Raw genomic sequence first — 21972 nt, 5'->3', positions numbered from 1 at the left:
TCACTCCCAATCCAGGCTCCCTGGCTCCGTGAGAGGCCGGGGCAGTGACATCATATATATTCATTCATATCAAATTCAGACATGTCACCTGTGTCATAGAGATCAGATCTGGGGTACCCCGTCAAATGGGGGTGAGGCCCCTGTGCAGGGCCCCACAGAACTTCCTGCAGCAGAGCTGTGGTGAGCAGGCAGCCACAGTAGGGTCCCCTGAGCAGAGTTTGGATCCACTGGGTTCTTATTATTTCCCCACCTCCCCGAACACTGGAGAGCCCACAGTAGAAAAAAATAGCAGTTCAAAATGCGTAAGAAAAGATATTTTTATTATCAGAAGGAAAATGTCTCTCAAAGAAATTTTTTAAAAATGTCTTTTTGCCATTGCCAGTGATAAAAGAAATGTTTACATATTGAGATATAGAAAAGTCATTCTGACTTATACGTGAGTCAACTTGAATTTTATGCCAACTCAAATACTTGTCTGTGGCCGATCAAACATACAGTCTATTTCTGGTTTAGTTATTAGAGAAAAGAGCATTTTGACCAGAAGGAAAGGCAGTCCATGTTAAAAATAAAGATTAAGGGACTTAGGTGGTGGTCCAGTTGTTAGGACTCCATGATTGCATTGCAGGGGGCACAGGTTTGATCCCTGGTCAAGGAACTAAGATCCTGTATCCTGCAAGCAGAAGTGGGGGGATTGGGGGGGAGTGGGGAGATTAAACGCCTTCCTTCCTGGGACGCCAGTGCTGGTCCTCCTTCCGTGATAAGCGTCCTGTGCCAGCTGCCAAGGCCATGCTGACTGTACATGTGCTGATCTGTGTGGGGTTTTTTTTCCAATCTTGAAGAAATGTATCCCTGACTCATTTAATGTCCTTTGTTCTGACAAAGATATACAAAACTGTGCTGCAAACCATATATGTCCAGAACAAGCTGCTCAGAGTAATCTGGGAAGGTATCTTTCTGGCTAGTCCTCAGTTTGCTCAAGTAAAGCTCTTGCCTGTTCTTATTATTATTTATTGATTGTTTTCATTGACGCCAGAAAAATAGCTCTTTCCTGTGGAAACCTAAGAATGTCAGATTATGAATTTCTACACTTGATTCTTTGATAAGCTGTGTGACAGATGTTATATCATAATTCTTACCAAAAAAATCAAGGGGATGACATAATCTATATTTCCCTTTTGTATTTAATTTTTAATTCCAAAAAAGAGATGTGCTAGAAAGAGATGGAAAATCTGATTTTATATTCGATTCTAAAGAGTAACTAAATCTGCTCATTGGAGCTTTATTATTTAATGGCCACTAAAACTTTGGAATAGTTTATTAGTCTCACAACACCCAGGGTCTACGCTTAGATAAAAACTTCATTGCCAGAAGTTTCATAAGTTTGGTCCTCAATGTTCTGGGTGGCCCCACTGACTTTATTAAAACTTGAAAATCCTTCTGGCTTGTTCAAGAGTTTTCTCAGTCCCCGGAGGCTTCCTCTGGCTGCCAGGCTGCAGAAACTTCTTCACGGCCGGGAGATTGCTGACTCTGGTTTTCAGGCCCTGCAATGCACAAGAGCTCAGCTCAGAGTGCAGCTAAAGACCACCCCCGTCATTGACACAAGCCAGCAGGGACTCTGAGACCCTCCCAGACAAGGGCCAGCTGCGGCCCCTCCATCAGCACCAGGAGGAGACTGGACATGGACATCCAGTGAGCCAGGAAGATGACAGCCCAAAGCGTTTTCCCCAGAGATGTCTTAGTGTAAGACTCCATTCAGCGTCCTGATCTTCCTACACATCAGTCTTGCAGGTTCACCCTCAAGTGCAGTGTGAGGAAGAGAAAAGTGTCAGATATAAGCACAGATTAAGCTCCAGGTATCAAGACAAGAAGAGATAGGAGATGGGGCTGGAACTGAAGACAGAAAACATGAAAGGTAATGGGTGACGTCAGTCAGAACCAATCTGCCCTCAGAGAGAGAGAGAGAGACGGGGAGAGACAAATCAACGTGTGAGAGAAGGAATAGGAACTGAGGGGAAGAAATGATACGGTGGGGACCCTAGCATTGCGGTCCCAGTGTTCAGAGAACAGATTCTGAGGTGGGAGGTGTGGGAACACCCCCACCCCTACCCCTACCCCTCCACCACCACCCCATCCCTCCCACCCACTCCCCCGTCCAAGGCCGTGGGAGAGCTCACCTTCAGCAGAGGGAAGTTGGCCAAAAGGCTGGAGTCCAGCTCTTCCACATAGTAGAGCAGTTCAACCAGGTGGATGTCAGCCTTGCTCAGCTTGTTGCCCACCAGGTAGTCTTGTCCGTGGCTCTTTAGCACCTGGTGAACAGAAGGGTCAGATGAGGAATGCAGGTCCAGACAGCCCGGGCCCTGCTCCTCCCCTGCCCCCCACCCAGCCCCACTTTCCCCTCTGGCCCTCACTGGACGGGTGGGAACCCCAGACCTTCTGCTCCCCCCAGCTCAGTGAGATGGGCCAGTTGAGTCCCTGCTGTTCCCTCCTCATCCCCAGTGGAAGTCAGACCACCATTTCCTTTTCCTGTTCCCATCTCGCTGTGGCTGCCTTACTTCTCCCACTGAGCCAAGGCCTTAGCACATTCTGCACTGTGTTTTTGTTGACCCCACACCCTCAGGTGTGCAGCCCTGAACTTCACAACATGACCCTGCATCCATCTCTCTCTCGCCTCTCTCTCTTCTCTTTCTCTCTCTCTGTCCCTCTCATCTTTCTCCCTTGGGCAGTGACCCCCACTTCTTAACAACCTTCTTCTACCCTGAGCAAACTATTTCTGCATTTGTCTTCTTTCCTGCTTCCTGATTTCTGGGTCTCTCTCTGGGACCTGAAATAAACCTGGGTCAACTTGAAGTCCCTTCTCCCTGACTGCTAACTTGCACTATGTTACAATTCACATGCTACAATGTCTGGGGGTGAACTTCACTGATGACTTAACTCACTCTGTTATATAGTCAAAATTATGTGTTTGATTGACAGAAGAGGAATGGAGGGATAATCCATATGATAATGGAAACCAAAGCTTAATTCTGGTATCCACATGGTAGGTTCGTATGAGTTCATTTTATACATTTTAAACTTTTCTGCATGTATGATGTTTCATAATAATATGTTAGGGAAATATATTATATTTATTAAAATATTCCAGCAATATGAAAATCATAATGTATAAAGAGAAAAATGCATACAGCACCACTAACTAATGTAATAACATTTTGGCAAATACACTTTCAGATTATATATACACGCAGAAGCATGGAGGGTTTCCCAGGTGGCTCAGTGGTAAAGAATCTGCCTGCAATGCAGGAGACCAGGGTTTGATCCCTGGGTTGGGAAGATCCCCTGGGGAAGGAAATAGCAACCCACCCCAGTATTCTTGCCTGGGAAATCTCATGGACAGGGAAGCCTAGTGGTCTACAGACCATGAGGGCACAAAGAGTTGGATATGACTGAGCAACTAAAAGCAAAAACAAAGCAAAAAATATAAAAGCATGGACAAATGGATAATCATTTGGAAAAGCCATCAAAACATATTTTGTAAAATATAATTTTTACTTATGCTATCAGGGGGCCCTTTGTTTTCAAAGTACCCTCTGTTCGTCAGTGCTCATGCTCAGTTTTGTCCAGCTCTTTGTGACCTCATGGACTGTAGCCTGCCAGGTCCCTCTGTACATGGTATTTTCCAGGCAAGAATACTGGAGTGGATTGCTATTTCCTCCTCTAGGAGAATCTTCTCAACCCATAAATCAAAGCACAGGTGAACTCAAACTGCAATCATCAAAGAGCTTATCATCTCGTGAATGTTGCATAAGCTCCCAGCACCTCAAGGGCCGGGAGGGTGTGCTTTCCGATCACTATTTAATTCTTTGCTCCTTGAATATGGCCGGATAAGCAAGCAATGAATTAACATTTGCTGAATAAATGAAAGAATGATCCTATGCTCTGTGTTAATCTTTATCTATGTATGTAACCCTCCTGAATCTCTTAAAATCATTTTTTCTCTAGGTTAACCATTTTTGTTTAGCATGATTTCAGGTAATTTTGATCTTGAAATGCTCTCCTCTTACCATCAAGAAGAAACATTAACTAAGATATATACTAGGCATAATGATGGAACATTATTTCCTTGGTTTTGTATGACCTTCTTCAAAAGTCTGAGAACCATGTCCCCCAAAATTTGTGATTATTTTCTCCTGAACATCTTTTCCTCTGTCTCTTCCTCCCCAGTACTGCCCCCATCTCTGTTGAGAAATTTCTCATCCATCCCAGAAATGCTTCCACATTCTCCTGACAGGCAGCTCCTCTCATGTCTCCCTGCTCATGGTACCAGAATATTTTCTGATGTATTGCTGACATCATGCTCTTCTTGGATCAAAGCCCCTGCACTGTGTTCTCCAGAATCCATCTACTCCAGGCTCCAGTGTGGCTCTCAGAACTTCCACAGTCCAAGCTCTAAGTAAAACCATGAAATTCCATTGAACAGAGAATTTCAGATTGGGTCTGAGTCAATAGAAATTATGCTGAAAAATGACAATGTGTGTAAAACTGGTACAATTCTCCCTCAGAGTCAACTTTTAGAAAATGCCATGAGCATCAGGATGCTGCATTAGTATTCAGGAAGGTTCACAGAAGTGAAGGTCGATGCCCCAGCAATGCCAGGCACTATGTTCCTTTGTCCTCTCATCTCAGTGTCAAAACCACTAAACAGTCCACTTACTTTTTCAAATGCAGGGAGATAACGGTTTGTTGTCCTTTCTCGGATCAGGGTCAACTTGACATTTTTTTGATCAGGTGGGCACAGGGGCAAAAGCAGGATCATTTCACTCAAGTCTGCCACACCCTCTGTGTACATATCAATCCTGAAAGACAGAATGACCAAATTGCCAAATGTCTCCTGCCTTAGACTTTCTAGTTTAAGAATAGATTGGAATGGGGCATCAAAAGATGGTAAAGTAATTTTCCACTGGGTACATTTTTCTAAGCCAGTAATGGAGTTAGGATTTTTACTAATTTTAATATTTCACCCTAGAACAAGCCATCAAGGTAGACATAGCTAATATTTTGGTTATATGCATGATCAAATATAGGGACAAAGCATAGTGGGGACCCATTCATAGGGGTATAAGAGAAATGGTTAAATCCCTGCAGGTAACCTCTGAGACCATCTGAGATGGTTTGCCGTCTCTGCTGTGATATAATCTATGCACAGTTAGTGTGATTTTTTTGTTTTGTTTTTGTTCCAAAAGGATTTCCTACAAGAGTTGTTTTTTTGGTAATAAAAGCTATATTGAAATACATTCACATAGCATTACTTTCATCCTTTAAATGGTACTATTCAGTAGTTTTTAGTACATTCTGAAATCATTACCATGTTCTAATTCCAGGATTTTTTTTTATCATTTTACCCAAAAGGAAATCCAGTACCCTTGACAGTCACTCCCCATTTCCTCAGCATTATAGCCTCAGGCAACCACTCAACTATTATTTCTATTTCTATGGATTTGAATGTCAGGACATTTAATATATTTGGAATCACACAATATGTAGCCTTTTGTGTCTGGTGTTTTTCATTTAGTACTTTTCAGAGTTCATCTATGTTGTCACATACATCAGTACTTTACGTGCTAAGTCACTTCAGTCGTCTCTGACTCTTTACGACCCTATGGACTGGAGCCTACCTGGCTCCTCTGTCCATGGAATTCTCCAGGCAAGAATACTGGAGTGGGTTACTGTGGCCTACTCCACTTTACTGCTGTTCATGGCTAAAAATATTCCATTATAGGGGTGTATCATTCTTTGTTCATCCATTCATCAGTTGTTGGATATTTTGTTTGTTTCCACTTTTTGAATATTATGAACACTGTGCACTTCTGTGTACAAGTTCGAGTGTGGATGTGTTTTTGGGTTTTTTTTCCACTATGAAGTTTATTGTGGATAACTTATAAACAGGCAAGAAAGACAGTGCAGACAATGGTCCACAGACGATTACAGCTGCAGTTCGTGCTGCCAAAAGGGCTCTAGGGGAATTTAAAGGGGTCAGCGGAGAAGGCAGTGGCACCCACTCCAGTGCTCTTGCCTGGAAAATCCCAGGGACGGAGGAGCCTGGCAGGCTGCAGTCCATGGGGTCGCAAAGAGTCTGACACGACTGAGCGACTTCACTTTCACTTTTCACTTTCATGCACTGGAGAAGGAAATGGCAACCCACTCCAGTGTTCTTGCCTGGAGAATCCCAGGGATGGGGGAGCCTGGTGAGCTGCCGTCTTTGGGGTCGCACAGAGTCGGACACGACTGAAGCGACTTAGCAGCAGCAGCAGCAAAGGGGTCAAAACTAAAATTAGAATCTGACTACCAAGTGAGAAGCAAGTCTACACTGAAGGAACTGGTGGTTTTTCCTTCCCTAGGGGTCTCATGACCATTAACCTTCTGTGTCAACAAAATACATTCTTGCAGTTTTCTTATCAGATGAAGGCAAGGGTAAAAACTGATGGGGAACTTATCCAGCTGGGGCACATTCTTCTTTGGGAGGCTGAAGTGCAATATGCAGAAAGATGAGGGTGTAGGACTGGTGGCCTAAAGATGGGAGGGAGGACAAAATGGAATCAGTATGGTCCAGCCATACATCCTCGCAAATAATCCAATGGAGCTGAAGACTAGGTTTCAGATAAAATATTAAATAGCAGGATATTAATGAAAGTGTCTGAAGCCATGAGCTGTTTAGTGATGAACCTGCGATGGGAGTGCTGGCCATTCCGCCCCAGAGCCTGTGCTCTTGACCACAGCATTGTGCTATCATGTTGCTACCTACTGACACGCATCATGCTGAACTTGAATTGTGAAATGTGAATGTGTTTTTTACTCTCTTGGGTGTATACCTAGGAGTGGAATTGCTGAGTCATACGGTAACTCTTTAACTTTTTGAGTAACTGCCAACAGTTCTTTACATGATTTCAGTATCAATCAGGTTGTCCTATTGCAACAGAGAGGATTTCCCCCAGTTTTGCTTGAATTGAATAAATCTGGCTGCTTCAGACTTATATTAAAATGTTCCAGATAACTCTGGTGTCTTGAGTTATCCCCTTTGTTATCCACTTTGTTATCCCCTGTCAAGTGACCGGTCCACTAAGAGGACTGATAAATTAAGCTCCTGGTTATCATTCTAAAATTTCTGGAACTTAAGAATCAATTCCTTTAGATCTTCTTCTTCTCAGACTTTATCCTCTAGACAGTCAGACATTTTGTCCCTTGTCTCTAGCTGTTGGCGGGTGTCTAGTCTGAGCCCCTGGAATCATGGTTCCACCTTCCTCCCGGCTTTATAGTTCACCCATGTTTGGAATCCTCCATCACTGTGCTATACCCATGGACCACAATTTCTTACATAAGCTCTTGATTCCACTCCAAGTTTATTCTTTTCTCATCTTCATAGGTCCCTGCTGTACTAGACCTCAGTTACACCATTAAGGTCTGTAGCTGTTGTTGGTCATGATCCCCATGAACATATCCTAATCGCTCAGGGAAACACCTAGGATTGTTCCTACTTATCACGCATGAAAGAACAGAAAAAATACCGTACAGGGCTCTCTCCTTCATATCTTTCCCATAGAGATCATATTTGGTGGCAATGTAGTTGAGAATGGCTCTGGTCTGTACCAGCTTCATCCCATCAATTTCAACCATTGGTACTTGCTGGAACACTAAACTCCCATCTTTTGAAAGGAGAAAAGAAGAGAGAAATATTGGATGAATTACACCCTTTTAGGATGAAAATAAAGATGTTGACATAACTGAAGATATAAAATGAAATACTAAAATGACCTGGAACACTTAAGCAGCATGACATTTTGTTTTTGGCTCCCCATAGTCCTTTTCCTGCTCAATCTTTTACTTTTTAACCCATTATTTAATTTATCTTTTTACTTGCCATTCAGATACATGGGCAATTCCTTCTAATTCTATTTGTCTTTAGGGATATTTTAGAAAGAAGTTGGAAGAGGCTGCAATAGGGCCGCCACCCAGTTGCCAATATAAATGAGAAGTTCTAAATAAGTCTCACATCATATAAGGCAGATTTTGAGAGATTTCTATATGCAGGTCCCCTTTCCTGCTCACTGAGTCTGCAATATTGCTAGACTTGTCAAACTTGCCAGAAAAAAAGGGCTCATGGCAATTTCTGGGCCTCGCTTTCCCCTCTTCTCTCTGATGCATGGGTTTTCCTGACCTTGGGTGGGAGGGCTGTGGCATCCTGAACTGATACAGTCACTCATGATGCAGAAAAGCAGAAAGAGCCCAGTAAGGGCATTCACAGGGCACTGGGGATGCTTCCTTTAGCAAATACTAGAGTTCTAGCCCTTCCTAGTCCCAAGTGAGCTGCAAGACCTTCTCAAGGAGCCATATCCTTACCTTTAACCACATTTCTTCCTCTCCTCTGACCCCATTCCTACCTTGCACACACAAGGCCTTGTTGGTATTTAAACCTCAACTTATGGCTGAAGAATTCAGTTTCTTACCATGTCTTAACTTATCCAAATCTTCTGAACTTTCTAAAAGTTTCTCTTCAAACTGGAAAACAGAAACAGTCGATGAGTTTTTGTTATTTCATTCTCTAGCATTGCTGAACTCGCCTGGCCTCTGTCTGCTGCCCACTATGGAGACTATAGGATTTCCAAGTTCAGCAGGGTGCACAGAGGACAATGATCAAGGTTATTTGGAGATTTAGACTAGAGGCATCAAGATAAAACTGTGGGTTGCAGCAAGTAACTGCTTATTTTGCAGGTTAATTCACCTCTACCCTGTCCCCACCTCTGTCAGTGATTAGGTAATGATTTGGGGGGAGGGGAATGTCACTGGAGGGAAGGGACAGGGAAATTCTTCTAGTTATGGAGTTTTAATGTCTCTGGAAAGCCTTTCTCTCCCTGTGAAATCAGGACAGGAATTTGGGGTGTCCCCAGCATGGGGTTTCCATTGGGCCACTGACTCCCAAGATGCTGCAACCAGGGACCTCTGCTGTATATTACCTCCCTCCATTCAAATTTTTATTTTAAACAAGGGTCTTGATGATGAAAAGTTTGAGAATTGGGGGGTTTCTAACTGGGGCTTCCTTGGTAGCTCAGACAGTAAAGAATTTGCCTGCAATGCAGGAAGCCTGGTTTCGATCCCTGCGTCAGAAAGACTCCCTGGAGAAGGAAATGGTAACCCACTCCAGTATTCTTGCCTAGAGAATTCCATGGACAGAGGAGCCTGGTAGGGTACAGTCCATGGGGTCGCAAAGAGTCAGACTGAACAGAGTGACTAACACTTTCACTTTTACCTTCAACTGACTCAGTGAAACAGTTTATTGTGGATCTACATGATTCCATAGGGTTAGACCACACAGATAGTGAGGTGTGTGGGCAACAATTTGCAAAGTGCCCAGTTCAAGACAACATGAGGGGTGGTGAGTGGTCACTATGGGAAGGGGTCAGAGGGAGGATGGGACTCGTTGGTGGGCTGTTGCTCATGAGGCTGAGGGAGATGAATGGGGTTGTGAGGATCAGCCTCTGGGCCCAGAGAACCCAGAAGTCCTGACTAGTGACCTCTGGTCAGCCTTGCCCCACATCCTCCTCCTTCGGGCTGGGCTGGACAAGAGGAAGTCTGGATGCTCTCAGCATCTCCTCCTCTTCACCCTCCTGTGCTGAACTCATCCTTTCCAGAGACTCTGAACACATCCTTGAACCAAGGCTGGACCACAGCAAAAACTATTGGTTGTTGATTTATAGAAAATAAACAACCTAGAATGGTTCAATTTGTTTTTCTGTGTACTTGTTTCTTCACACACTTGAGAACGGATCAAGCTAATGTCCGGCAATCAAGAAAGTGTAATCTGAGGCTCCTTTGTAATCTGAGGCCAATACTTTGGCCACCTGATGCAAAGAACTGACTCCTTGGAAAAGACCCTGATGCTGGGAAAGATTGAGGGCAGGAGGAGAAGAGAATGACAGAAGATGAGACGGCTGGATGGCATCACCGACTCAATGGACACGAATTTGAGTAAGCTCCGGGAGTTGGTGATGGGCAGGAAGCCTGGCGTGCTGCAGTCCATGGGGTCACAAGGAGTCGGACACAACTGAGTGACTGAACTGAATGAACTGAACTGAATCTGAGGCTCAGGTAAATATGTTAGGAGGCTAAGGGAGCACACTAGAGCTTCCTTTGCAGGACACCGCCTCACCTGAGACCCTCCTTTACTGCTTGCTCTCCCCTAAGGGATCAAATCTCCAGAGTTTCTCCATGATTCTGAGGTAAGTGATTGATGGGCCTCTGGGCTGGACTGCTGGTTTTTGCTAAGTGGAATAAAGCTGATGCCTTGTTTTCACTCAAACACCAAGGACAGAGCCTTTGTCCTTGAAGCTGAGCTCTGCTGGAATGAAGATAAAGTGGCCACTCCTGGGGTCAAGGAAGACTTCCCTGTCTGCACATCCACAGTAAGTCTCCTCGGGGTCAAAAACGGAGGGGTTGCCTCCCCATAATAAGTATGGACATGTGCCCACAGGCATCTGCAGTGGGATTCATCTTAGCCAAAAGGTGCACGCGTCCCGGGGAGGGTCCTAGGACCAGGTAGATGTGGAAAAAGAAACAAGCTAACTGGCCAAAGGTAAGCAAAGATCTGGAAGGACTGTCTTATATAAGTGATTTAATTCACTCCTTTTCTACGCTTCTCCTGATTAGAGAGGACACCTATACATTTTCTTTCTAGGTGTGTGTTTCTGCCTTGCTTCTGTCTTAAATAACTGCTTCTCCATGTGCTCTCCCATACGCTGTGCTCCCATAAACCTTGCACCTGTTTTTACAGTTTTCGCCTCCTTGAAACATTCTTGCTTTCAAACAGGGAAAAGAGCTGCAGCTACTTTGCTTTTAGCCTCTAGCCCCTGGTGGTCTAGTGATTAGTATTCCTGGTTCAGTTCCTGGGCAGGGAACAAAGATCTCTTTTCAGTACTGTAGTCTCTCCGAGATCCTTTGGTGAGAAACCCAGGAGTTCAAGGTGAACTGCAGATGTCGCTGAAACTATTGGCTGGAGACTCCTGACTTTCACTCTCTCTTCCGCGGTGCTGGGATTTTCTTTCCCGCCTTACTTGCCCAGCAAGGTTTCTTTTTTACCTAATTCTTTAAAATCCTCTTGGGGAAAGACTAGCTGAAGTCTTGCTGCTGCCAAGCCCATACTTGTCAGTGTCAGGTGAAACCCTCAGGTCCTGACGGCTGTGGCACTTTCCACTGTAGCCGATTCCAGTTCCTCCAGGAGTTCCCCCTCACTCCAGGCCTTGGCAGCGCCTAGGCTGGGACAGACTACTTACTGAGCAGGCCAGTTCCAATCAGCCTGCATCCTGGGCAGTATCTGTCATCTATAAAGCTTAAGGGAAAACCTGCAACCACTCTGTGCTGGTCCACACGTCCTCTCCAGGTACAAAAGGAGGACACCTTGCTCAAGGTCAAGGACAACTGGCGACTGCTGCTTAAAAATCAGTGGGGGATAGAGGATGCCCCAAACCCTGTCAAGGAATAAGGTCAAAGTAAATTCAGGGGACACTCTGAATCCCCTTCAGGTGTCTCCTAAATGTATCGAGGATGGTGGATTACGTAGCTAGAAGCGGTCTCTGTTCTGGGTTGCAGGTTATTCAATATAGGAGGATCCATTTCTAAGCCAGAAGAAACACCTCCGGAGTGTATCCTTAAGAACTAGCAAGTTTTCACTGAAACAGTGCCTGGCCTCTATGTAAATTGGGGGATGAGGAAAATGGCCTGAAAATGAGTCTCTTACAATTCGATTTTTATTGCCACAGGGTGAGATAACGGACTGTTTCCTCATGTTCAAATTTTCAAGGCCTTTTATCATAATCCTGCTCTATGTGGCTACTATCATGAGAAAAAACTCTCCTAACATTCTAAACGATCTCCTAACCTCCCAACTCTCAGGGGGGAACCAAGCTTCTCCCACTCCTACATGTTCCCTTACTTCTCCAGGTCTTTCTGATCAAGCTAAGACTCCTACCTCCCCAGAAGAATAAACCTTTCTGGGACATTTTTATCAGCTAGTCTGCCTCTATTATTAAGACAAATTTGACACTATTTGATCTATATTTTAGCTATGAAACTATGACTACAAAAAAAAAAGGGAAGATGATTTTTCTTGACAGTATGACCACAAAATTTGTTAAAACAAGACTTTTTTTTTTTAATTGCCAAACTAGCTCTTTTAGCATGTGCAATTAGAAAAGCTAACTTGCTGAAATACTTTTTTTTTTTTTTTCTTCAGAATTCTGACCCTGAGAGAATAAAAATATGCCTAGGAAAAAGCTACATCAACTCTTATCATGTCCTTGAGATTCAAACACAGCCCACTTTGCTTGAGACTTTGGCCTTGGGTTAAGTAGAACATCAAGCCAAGGCGGGGGAGGGGGGGAGGCGGCGGGAAAGGAGGCAAAAAGACATTTTAAATCTCAAGGAGAAAACTATGAGATCTCTGTCTGGATTTATGTATGTCAGGTAAATGAAAAAAAAAGACTGTCTCCTGATATTTATGGGAATCTCAAACTATTTTGAAAACCTCTAGAAGAGAGAAATCCAGCTGGGCAAATCTGATAGCAGGCCTTTGGCATGGATTTCTTGGCTTTGAAAGCCTTTTAAGAATTTAGTCTGAGACTCTTTCTGAGGAGTTACACCAGCATCAGGATTAAATACCTTACATAGTCAATGGACCAAACATTTTATTTTTAAAAATCTATTATTATTATTTTTAATGTTTATCTTTAATTTTTAAATTTATTTATTTAACTTTTGGTTGTGCTGGATCTTTGTTGCTACACATGGGCATTCTCTAATTGCAGCAAGCAGGGGCTACTTTTTGTGAGGTTATGCAGGCTTTTCATTGCAGGGTGTTCTCACGTTGTGGAGCACAGGTTTTAGGGTGCACGGGCTTTAGTAGTTGAGGCTCACAGGCTCAGTAGTTGTGGCACATGGGCTTAGTTGCTCCGTGGCATATGAGAGCTTCCCGGACCAGGGATCGAACCCGTGTCCTTTGCATTAGCAAGCCGATTCTTATTCCACCAGGGAAGTCCTGGATATCTTTATTCTTAATATTTATTTTTATTTATTTATTTGTTTGGCTGTGCCAGGTCTTATTTGCAGCATGTGGGATCTTTAATTGCAGCACTGGACCACCAGGGAAGTCATCAAATTTATTTTAAAAACAAATTCGTCTTGGCTGTGTTTGGTAAAAATGAGGGTAATTTTAGAAAAAATTCTTTCACTAAATATGAAATCCTTAAGTCATGTCTGACTCTGCGACACTGTGGACCGTAGCATCAGGGTCTTTTCCAATAGTACCAGGTGGCGCTAGTGGTAAAGAACCTGCCTGCCAATGTAAGAGACAGAGGAGATGCTGGTTCGATCCCTGGGTTGGGAAGATTCCCTGGAGGAGGGCCTGGCAACCCACTCCAGTATTCTTGCCTGGAGAATCCCTTGGATAGAGGAGCCTGGTGGGCATTGTCCATAGGGTTTCAAAGAGTCGTACATGACTGAAACGACTTAGCATTCATGCATGGCCTCTAGAGTTATCACTGAGAAAAACACTTGTTCAATTCTTTGAGACCCCATGGGTTGCAGCACACCAGGCTCCTCTGTCCTTCACTGTATCCCGGAGTTTGCTCAAACTCATGTCCATTGAGTCGATGATGCCATCCAACCATCTCATCATCTGTTGCCCACTTCTCCCCCTGCCTTGGTAGGTGGTTTGTTTACCACTATCACCATCAACAGAGTCCTACATTTGCTCCTGGGAATGTGGTGTTTTAACTCTATAAGATGCTTGGGGGTGCTCCTGGATGCTCCCATCCCTCCCTTAATCACCCACTTACTTATTTGCATCCTCACTAGAGTGCAAGCTGCCTGAGGGCAGTTCTGTGTCTGTCGCATTCATTTTTTTATCCCCAGAACTTAGTACAGAGCCTGGCACAAAAGTGAAAGTGCACGTGGTTCAGTCATATCTGACTCTTTGCAACCCGATGGACTATACAGTCCATGGAGTTCTCCAGGCCAGAATTCTGGAGTGGGTAGGGGTCCCTTCTCCAGGGGATCTTCCCAACCCAGGGATTGAACCCGGGTCTCCCACACTTCAGGCAGATTCTCTACCAGCTGAGCCACCAGGGAAGCCCAAGAATACTAGAATGGGTAGCCTATCCCTTCTCCAGCAGATCTTCCTGACCCAGAAACTGAACCGGGGTCTCCTGCATTGTAGGCAGATTCTTTACCAGCTGAGCTACCAGGGAAGCTCTAAAGTGCTCCCACCCAAAATTATTGCTGAGTGAATATATTAAATCTTATCAAGTGGTTTATTACAGTTGGCTCATTCCCATATTTCTGATTATATCTTAACCTTAATTTCATTTATTTTTTTGATATTACATACAGTTTCTCTTTTATTGTGGGAATTTCTAGCATGTACAAAAATTAAATGTACAGTGTTTCTCATATCCTTCAACAGCATCAATAATTATCAAACTCAAGCCTGTCCTGTGTCGTGTATATGCCCATCCACATTCCCCTTTATGTAAAAATGGAGCAGATTCTAGCTATCATATCATGTCACCCTTGTATACTTCATGCACCCATGTATACTTTAGGTGTAAAAATTACACCTAAAATATTAACAATCATTCTTTAATAACATATTCAATCAGCAATCAAGTTTCTACTTGAATGTGTCATAAATAATATTTACGGTTTGTTGAAATGAAATCCAAGTAAGTTTCATGCAGTTGGACTAGTTGATGTGTCTTTTGCTTCTTTTCAAATAAAAAAGAATGTTTCTATGCTCTTCCATGGGCAGGATTATTTACATATTCATTTGGTCAGATCAGTCCATTTCTTAATGTGCAGCTATTTTTATGCAACGCAAAATCATGCTCAGCTCCTTTAATGCGGAGGTCTGGCTCCTGTGAGAAAGTGCTTTGGTAGTCAACAGCGATCTAAGTTAAGAGGACCTACCTCCACTCCAGCTGCAGCCAGGAGCCACCGGATGGCCTCCATCCTGCCTCGGGCATCGAAATAGTGGAGCTTGGGCTTCCCCGCCATGATAGCAGCTCCTCACTTCCCGTGAACCTGGATGAATCAGACCACAGAGGCAAACTGCACTTTACAACGTCCAGTCCCTTTGAACAGAAGGGGTAGCGCCTGCCTTTTTCATGGCAGCATTGGAAGAACCGTGTGGTTCTTCCTTGGTCCACATTCTCACCTAGCAATGGGTGTCATTGTGAAATTGCACCAAACCAAGTCTCAGATTGCGTCTGTCCAACCTCAGAAGACTTAAATAGAGCAGGGGGTTAATCTCGCTCAGCTGTCACCTGGGACTGTGAGGGGACTTGAAACCAGGAAACTCCCCTGACAGAGAAGAGCAGGGAGCCAAGTTGGTCCTTGACTGGCAGATGGTTTTGTTCAAAAGCATTAACTGTGGCTGAATCCTGCCCTGACTGTCCCTAAACCTTCTAAATTCTCTCCACAGAAGACAAAACTCATTCCTTTTTTTCTTATTGGAAGTCTATATGTTTTTCACTGCTGGATGAATTTTACTTTACGATCTAGAGAAAGAGATGCTAGTGCTCTACGTTTATAGTACATGGAAAGGAACTAACGTAGGTTTAGTGTCTACCACATAGTGGGCACTTTCTCGCTTTTATCCTCATTTCACCTTCACAAAAATTACTCGAGGGAAATTCTGACTGGTCTAAAGTAAGTGGTGAACCTATCCAATTGCACCATGTTTTTTAAACTGTTTTAAAAAGTTGGGATATATTTGCTTTCCAATGTTGTGTTGGTTTCTGCTGTACAACATCTTGAATCAGCTATTTACATACACATATATCCTCTCTCTCTTGAGCTTCCCTCCCACCTCACCCCCATCCCACCCCTCTAGGTCATCACAGACACCAGGCGGACTTCCCTGTGCTATACAACAGCATCCCACTAGCTATCTATTTCACATGTGGTAGTATGCATATGTCAGTGCTACTCTCTAAACTTGTCCCACCATCCCCTTCCCCTCCTGTGTCCACAGGTCTGTTCTCTACATCGGTGTCTCTATTTCTGCCCTGCAAATAGGTTCATTGGTACCATTTTTCTAGATTCCATATATGTTCATTAATATATGTTTGTTTTTCTCCTTCTTACTTCACTCTGTATGAAAGACTACAAATGACCCAATTGCATTCCTTTTTATGGCTGAGTAATATCCCATTGTATATATGTACCACACCTTCTTTATCTATTCATCCATCAACGAATGTTTAGGTTGCTTCCAAGTCCTGTCTCTTGTAAATAGTGCTGCAGTGAACATGGGGGTACATGTGCCTTTTGAAATTATGGTTTTCTCAGGGTGTATACCTACCAATGGTATTGCAGAGTCATATGGTAGTTTTAATTTTAGTTTTTTAAGGAAACTCCATTCTGTTCTCTATAGTGGTTGTATGAAGGCACTTTCATTTGACGTCAGTGTCTTGGGATTTTGCTATACCAGTGTGTGCCAATGATGGATTGTGGCCCACTGTGAATTGTGAAATTAACACAGCAGGTTCTGACTAGTGTTTTTCAACTACAATATAACAGTAAATACGAGGGTGTACCACATATAGTTATAGTAAGCACTTTTTGCTAAAACTCATTTAAATTACAAAACCATGTACAACTCCCCTTGTCTTTGTCCTTGAAATAAACTGCTGACTCAAGAGTTAATGACTGGGAAATGTGAAGATGAGAGAACAAAGAACAGCTGTTGGGCTGGGGGACTGGTAACAATTTAGGCTATAAATCTGCTACATAACAGAATCACCCAACTCACAGTTCCCTGAAAGATATAGATAAAGGCCTGACACATGTTCCTAAATTGGTTTTACAAGTTGGTTTTACAAGATCCCCTCCAGATGAAAATTGCTGACCGCAGAACATAGACCCTAGACTGGTTGAAAACCAGAAGATTGATGATGCTTGAAACTTCACCTTGATGCCAACCAATCTGAGAACCCATGAGCTGATCACATCCTGCTCCCTGAACACTATAAATCTCCTCACTACCCCATCCAGGGTGGGTCACAGTCTTGAGGGCATTAGCAATAGAACTACTCTTTTCTACTTCCTCCAAAACTCTGTCTCTGCATTGGCACCAATGAACAGAGGATGAGTTTTGGCAACAGCTGCATTTATGTCATGTGAGTGTCTGTAACAGCGAAGCCAAACCTGCCTCCAGCCTGGATCTATTCTTTTAGCTCTAACCTTTGTGCTCTGTAGCCTTCGCTGAGTCATGCTGGCTCTGTACCTTTTATAAAAGAATGCTACCTGTGGCCTGAAATACATAGGATAGCTCATTTTCAAAGTCTTTTCCTTCATATAAAGATAAAAGTCTTTTCTTCCATATAAGGATAAAACAGTTGCAGAACAAAGAATAACATTTGCCTTGTTGGAGGTTTCTAGAAACATTATGATCAGACCTATGTGGACGGTTGGAAGAACAAAGAATTCACATCCTATATCATTATGAGTCTGGCTGGCAACAAGAAATTTGCAACCACCAGCCACCCCACCCTCCCCTTTTAGTATAAGCTTGAATTCTAACACAGGTTAGATGGTTCTTTGGGACTCTAGTCCACCATCTTTTCAGTCTGCTGTCTCTCCCAATAAAATCCCAGGCCTTGCCTCAACACCTCATCTCTCTATTGAATGGATGGCTGTGTGGCGAGCAGTATGAACCAGGACCCAGTAATGTGTCAGTATGTGATTGTGTGGTCTGGGTTGTTGTAAAATGTAAGAGACACTTGTGACTGGGACCAGCCAAAGAAGTCTGGTAGATGTTGCTCTAGTCTAAGGTGTCTGCACTAGTGACATTTGGGACTGGATCCTTCTTTGTTGTCCTGTCATCGGAGGACAGTTACTTAGCATCATCCCCAGGAGTTGCCAGAAGCATAGTGCCCCTGTCCCCAGCATGGCTGGGTGAGTTTAGCAGTGGTCTTGGGTAAGTTTTATCAGTGATGACAGCACAGAAGCACAGGAGTTATTAAAAAGCAAGAATTTGATTGCTTAGACTTAGGGAGGGACAATTTCAGTCCCATATTTAGTCAACAGACCTCTGGCCAAAAAAAATTTTTTAAGATTTTGTGGTTGTTAAATCTTTAACACAGAAGCCCCTGCACAATAGTTATGTTTCAAAAAAGGCATGTGAAACTGGTACCCTGTAACTTACAAGGCCCATAAGGTAGAAACAAAATGATATGCCAAGAATACCAGCTTACGTAGCAGAGTACCAGAGATCTACAGATAGGAAGACAACCTGATGACAGCCTCTCCAGCTGAGCACTGCCTACTCACACTGATGGCCTAGGATGACTGACAGTCAACTTTAGAAGTCACATGCTGAAAATATACCATGCCTTCACAGAGAACTGTTAAAACGTACATTGAAACTTACATTTACTGTACACTAACCATTTCTGAGCGCCAGCCCACTGCCCCCCCCCCCCCCGGCCCCCATCCACTTGCTTCTTACTCCTAAGATAAATATGCCACTCAAAACGTATCAGGAAGACAGATCTTAGCATTGCTTCCTGTCTCCTTGCTTAGCTGCCCTGCTATAAAGCCTTTTTTTTTTTTTTTTTTTGCAAAAGACCATTGCCCCAGTATTTGGTCTTTCTCTTGGGACAAGGAGCTCACTTGCTTGGTTACAAAACTTGAATTTTTTGTCAAAATAGTTTAAACATTCCAGAAGACCTTTATTTATTTGTGTATCTATTTTCTTCATGGACACCTTGTTTTTGGTTGACACATGATGTATTTCTTCTTTTTAACAAATTTCCTTCAGGCTTCCTCCCCTAAGACCCCTTGAGCAGTTTCAGGTATCAAGAGACAATGGCTGGTTGGAAACAAGATAGGAGCCTGATGTGGAATCTGCTTTTAAAGGGTTTAAATTTAGTTAGAAGAACAGGTTTGTCGACAACCTACCATGCACAAAGAGCCCCACAGTGACTTCATTTCAATTTGGTTCTGAACCAAGGATCATGATTCTAGACGTCCAGCAAGTCAGAGCAAGCGGAGTGGCACAGGCTGCTGTGCCCTGCCCGGGTCGTTTCTACCTTCACAGCAGGATCATCCAGGCTGTGACTGTCCCATCCCTCCCTACCCTACACTAGGGATGCTCCTCATTTTTGTCTAAAACCTGTTCATAGACGTTACAAGTGCTTGTTCTTCATTTCTGTTTCCAAATCTTCTCCCATGGGCTTATTTTAATTTTTTTCCTGTGAATTCTGTTTTGCCCTGGAAGCTCCAAACTCACTGTGATTTTGCAGGATCTTTGAGATTCTGAGGTTTCTGTGTATGAGACCTTTGTTCTCTTCTTTTTAAGTTGGCATTTCTGCTGACTCCCATTATACTGCATCCTACCTACTGGGGGGCTTCCCTCGTGGCTCAGATGGTAAAGCGCCTGCCTACAATGTGGGAGACCCGGGTTTGATCCCTGGGTCAGAAAAATCCCCTGGAGAAGGAAATGGCAACCCACTCCAGTACTCTTGCCTGAAAAAGTCCATGGGAAGGAGAGCCTGGCAGGCTACAGTCCATGGGGTCACAAAGAGTCGGACATGACTGAGCGATTTCACTTTCACCTAGTGGTGTCATGTACCTTTTAGAAACCAGCTCTCTGCGCCATTGATGTATCTAGATCTTCCCTCAAGACTTCTCAAGTTATAGAGCTAGAAGTCAGCTAGCCACTCCTTTAAGTGTGAATTAATACACTGTACCCCAGAGAGAGCATGTGTTGGCCAGCTATCTAGTTAGTGATGAAGTCTGGATTAGATTTAGTCCTCCTGACAGACAGACTAGTTTCTTCCTATTGTATCTATTTTGTTATTGAATTTTCACAGCCTGCAGAGATTACAGTTTCTGTGCCCCCACTAACCTGTGAGCTCTTAGAAAGTAGTAACATCATCATAGTCTTTAACACAAGACATTGCTCAAAGTTTAACACACCTTCCGTGTAACGTGGCATGATCAGACAGCCCAAGAGCCACACATGTGTTCTTTAGCATTTCCCTTAGAGGACTTGCAATTTTGCAATTTAGTAGTTTAGAACAATTAAATAATAAACTGGGATCATGATCATAAAGTAATCAATTCTGCTTATAAAACCCAACATTACACTGTTTAAACACAACTATCAAAACAGTAGAACTCTCCCACATACTGAAAACATAATGACTGTGCAAAAAAATTGGGCAAGTGCTTCAGCAGGGTAGCCCAGGAGAATATTTAACTTGGCAAATAGACAGAATCTGTAAATTATCTGTTGGGCTGGAAACAGGGCAGTTCAAGAGAAGGGCATTATTTTCTTGAATTGCCTAAGAAATAAATCCACAGGCACTTGCCTTACTATCCAAATAGCCCTATGCATTTAGATTCACTTGCAATTTTGAATCTTTTCTTCATAAGAAACCATGCCCAGGCTTTGGTCCCCAAAATACTGAACATGAAGAAGGAGGTGGAGGTGGAGAAAAAGAAGGGAAAGTAGCAGGCTATTCTGTGCTCAGTCACAAAGTAACTCATACAAACAACAAGCTCAAGGTGGTAAAATCAGCTTTGGAGGTGCAAATTTAGATTCTGACCCACCGCCATTGACGACTGACTTCCCAAAAGAAGATGCCAGTACAAATGACATGCAACCACTCACATATATTTTCTCCTCATCACTCAAGTGGGATTCCCCAAATGTGTGATTTCTGCCAAATTCCAGTCCAGCATAATTGTGTGATTTCCATATGAATCACACTGATACACCATCTAGTCTAGAGAAGGCAACTCTAACATAAGCTCACAGATCCTTCCCGGCACTGACATGGTTGCATTTTCAAATTGTTCTTAGTAACATTCTTATTTTCCCCAAACCATCTAATTCTCTGCCCTCACTTTCTAAATTCTTGATTATTGTTTTCCTCTAAAGACACGTCCTTGAGGAACTAATAAACAACACTTGAATCATCTCCTTAGCACACCAAGAAAAGGCAATAATGCCAGGTACCCACATAAAATAACACATTGAAATATATTTTCCTCCTGAAACAGAAATGAGAAACTATATGAAGATGATAAGGTCAGTACCAACCTGATAAAAGTCCTGCTGCCTCTCTGCTCAGCTCCTCGATGCCAGTCCTTGGGTGTATGCTAGATGCTTTAATAATTTAACAACCAGCCCCTGCTTCGGAGGCGGGGGGGTGGGTCCAATAGGGAATAGCCCCACACAGTTGACCAGGCTGGTAGAACATTCCGTACACGCTACAAAGAAAATGATAAATCAACAATGTTCCGTTTCAAGGTGATCCATAAATGCACACACAGAGATTCCAGATTTATTTGGCTGTCCAGCAGACCGGTGGGGACCATGCTTTCATGAAATGGGATGCCAAGTTTATGGCAGATGGAAGAATCTTGGAGGGAGAGGGAGAGAGAGTGTGTCATAAGAGGGTGGTGGCAGAAATGAGGATATGGTGGTAAAATTAACTACATGAGGAATGGTGTTGCAACCCCAGTTGTATATACCCCCAAATAATCTTTCCGGTTTGTCCTTGCTCTGGGTGGGAGGGCTCAACTGCATCACCTGGGTCATTTTCATACCATTCTCTTCTTGACTGCACCTGGGCTTTTCTCTCTAGCCCCAGGGCCTTTGCACATACAGTTTCTTCTGCTTGGAATGCTCAATTTCTGTGTGTCCTCTAACATATTAATTTTTTTGTTTGTTTGTTTCTGAAGTTTTTGTAAACATCCCGCTATAGTTGATTTACAATGTCGTATTAGTTTCAAGTGTACAGTATAGTGGTTCTATATTTTTATAGGTTATACCCCGTTTAAAGTAATTATTATCATATCACGATTTCAACATTATGTGTTTAATATTTGCTTTCCCCCTGTGAACTGTGAACTCCTTGA

The 21972-nt window shown here is 43.3% G+C and overlaps 1 protein-coding gene across 1 annotated transcript; it reads right to left on the bottom strand.

Annotated features, from left to right (window-relative positions):
* Positions 1-299: 299 nt before the first annotated feature.
* On the bottom strand, positions 300-21284 carry LOC122429518 (glutathione S-transferase A2-like). Its single transcript, XM_043449870.1, has 7 exons — positions 21152-21284; positions 15007-15120; positions 8499-8550; positions 7565-7697; positions 4712-4853; positions 2175-2306; positions 300-1541 (listed from the first exon to the last, which is right to left on the bottom strand). The coding sequence occupies exons 2-7, from the start codon at positions 15091-15093 to the stop codon at positions 1419-1421; spliced, it is 669 nt and encodes a 222-aa protein (XP_043305805.1). The 5' UTR covers positions 15094-15120; positions 21152-21284; the 3' UTR covers positions 300-1418.
* Positions 21285-21972: the final 688 nt, after the last annotated feature.

This window comes from Cervus canadensis, chromosome 28 (assembly GCF_019320065.1).
Source record: "Cervus canadensis isolate Bull #8, Minnesota chromosome 28, ASM1932006v1, whole genome shotgun sequence".
Classification (NCBI taxonomy): domain Eukaryota; kingdom Metazoa; phylum Chordata; class Mammalia; order Artiodactyla; family Cervidae; genus Cervus; species Cervus canadensis.
Note: the sequence above shows the minus strand (reverse complement) of the source record. Positions and strands in the feature narration are given on the sequence as shown.

Bases quoted from the DNA above. Each gene is read 5' to 3' on its own strand.
- LOC122429518 (XM_043449870.1), bottom strand. From the start codon at position 15,093: ATGGCGGGGAAGCCCAAGCTCCACTATTTCGATGCCCGAGGCAGGATG. The intron at 7,698-8,498 runs GTAAGAAACTGA...TCCTTTCAAAAG, and splicing joins TTTGGATAAGTTAAGACATG to ATGGGAGTTTAGTGTTCCAG. The intron at 4,854-7,564 runs GTACGGTATTTT...TCTGTCTTTCAG, and splicing joins GATATGAAGGAGAGAGCCCT to GATTGATATGTACACAGAGG.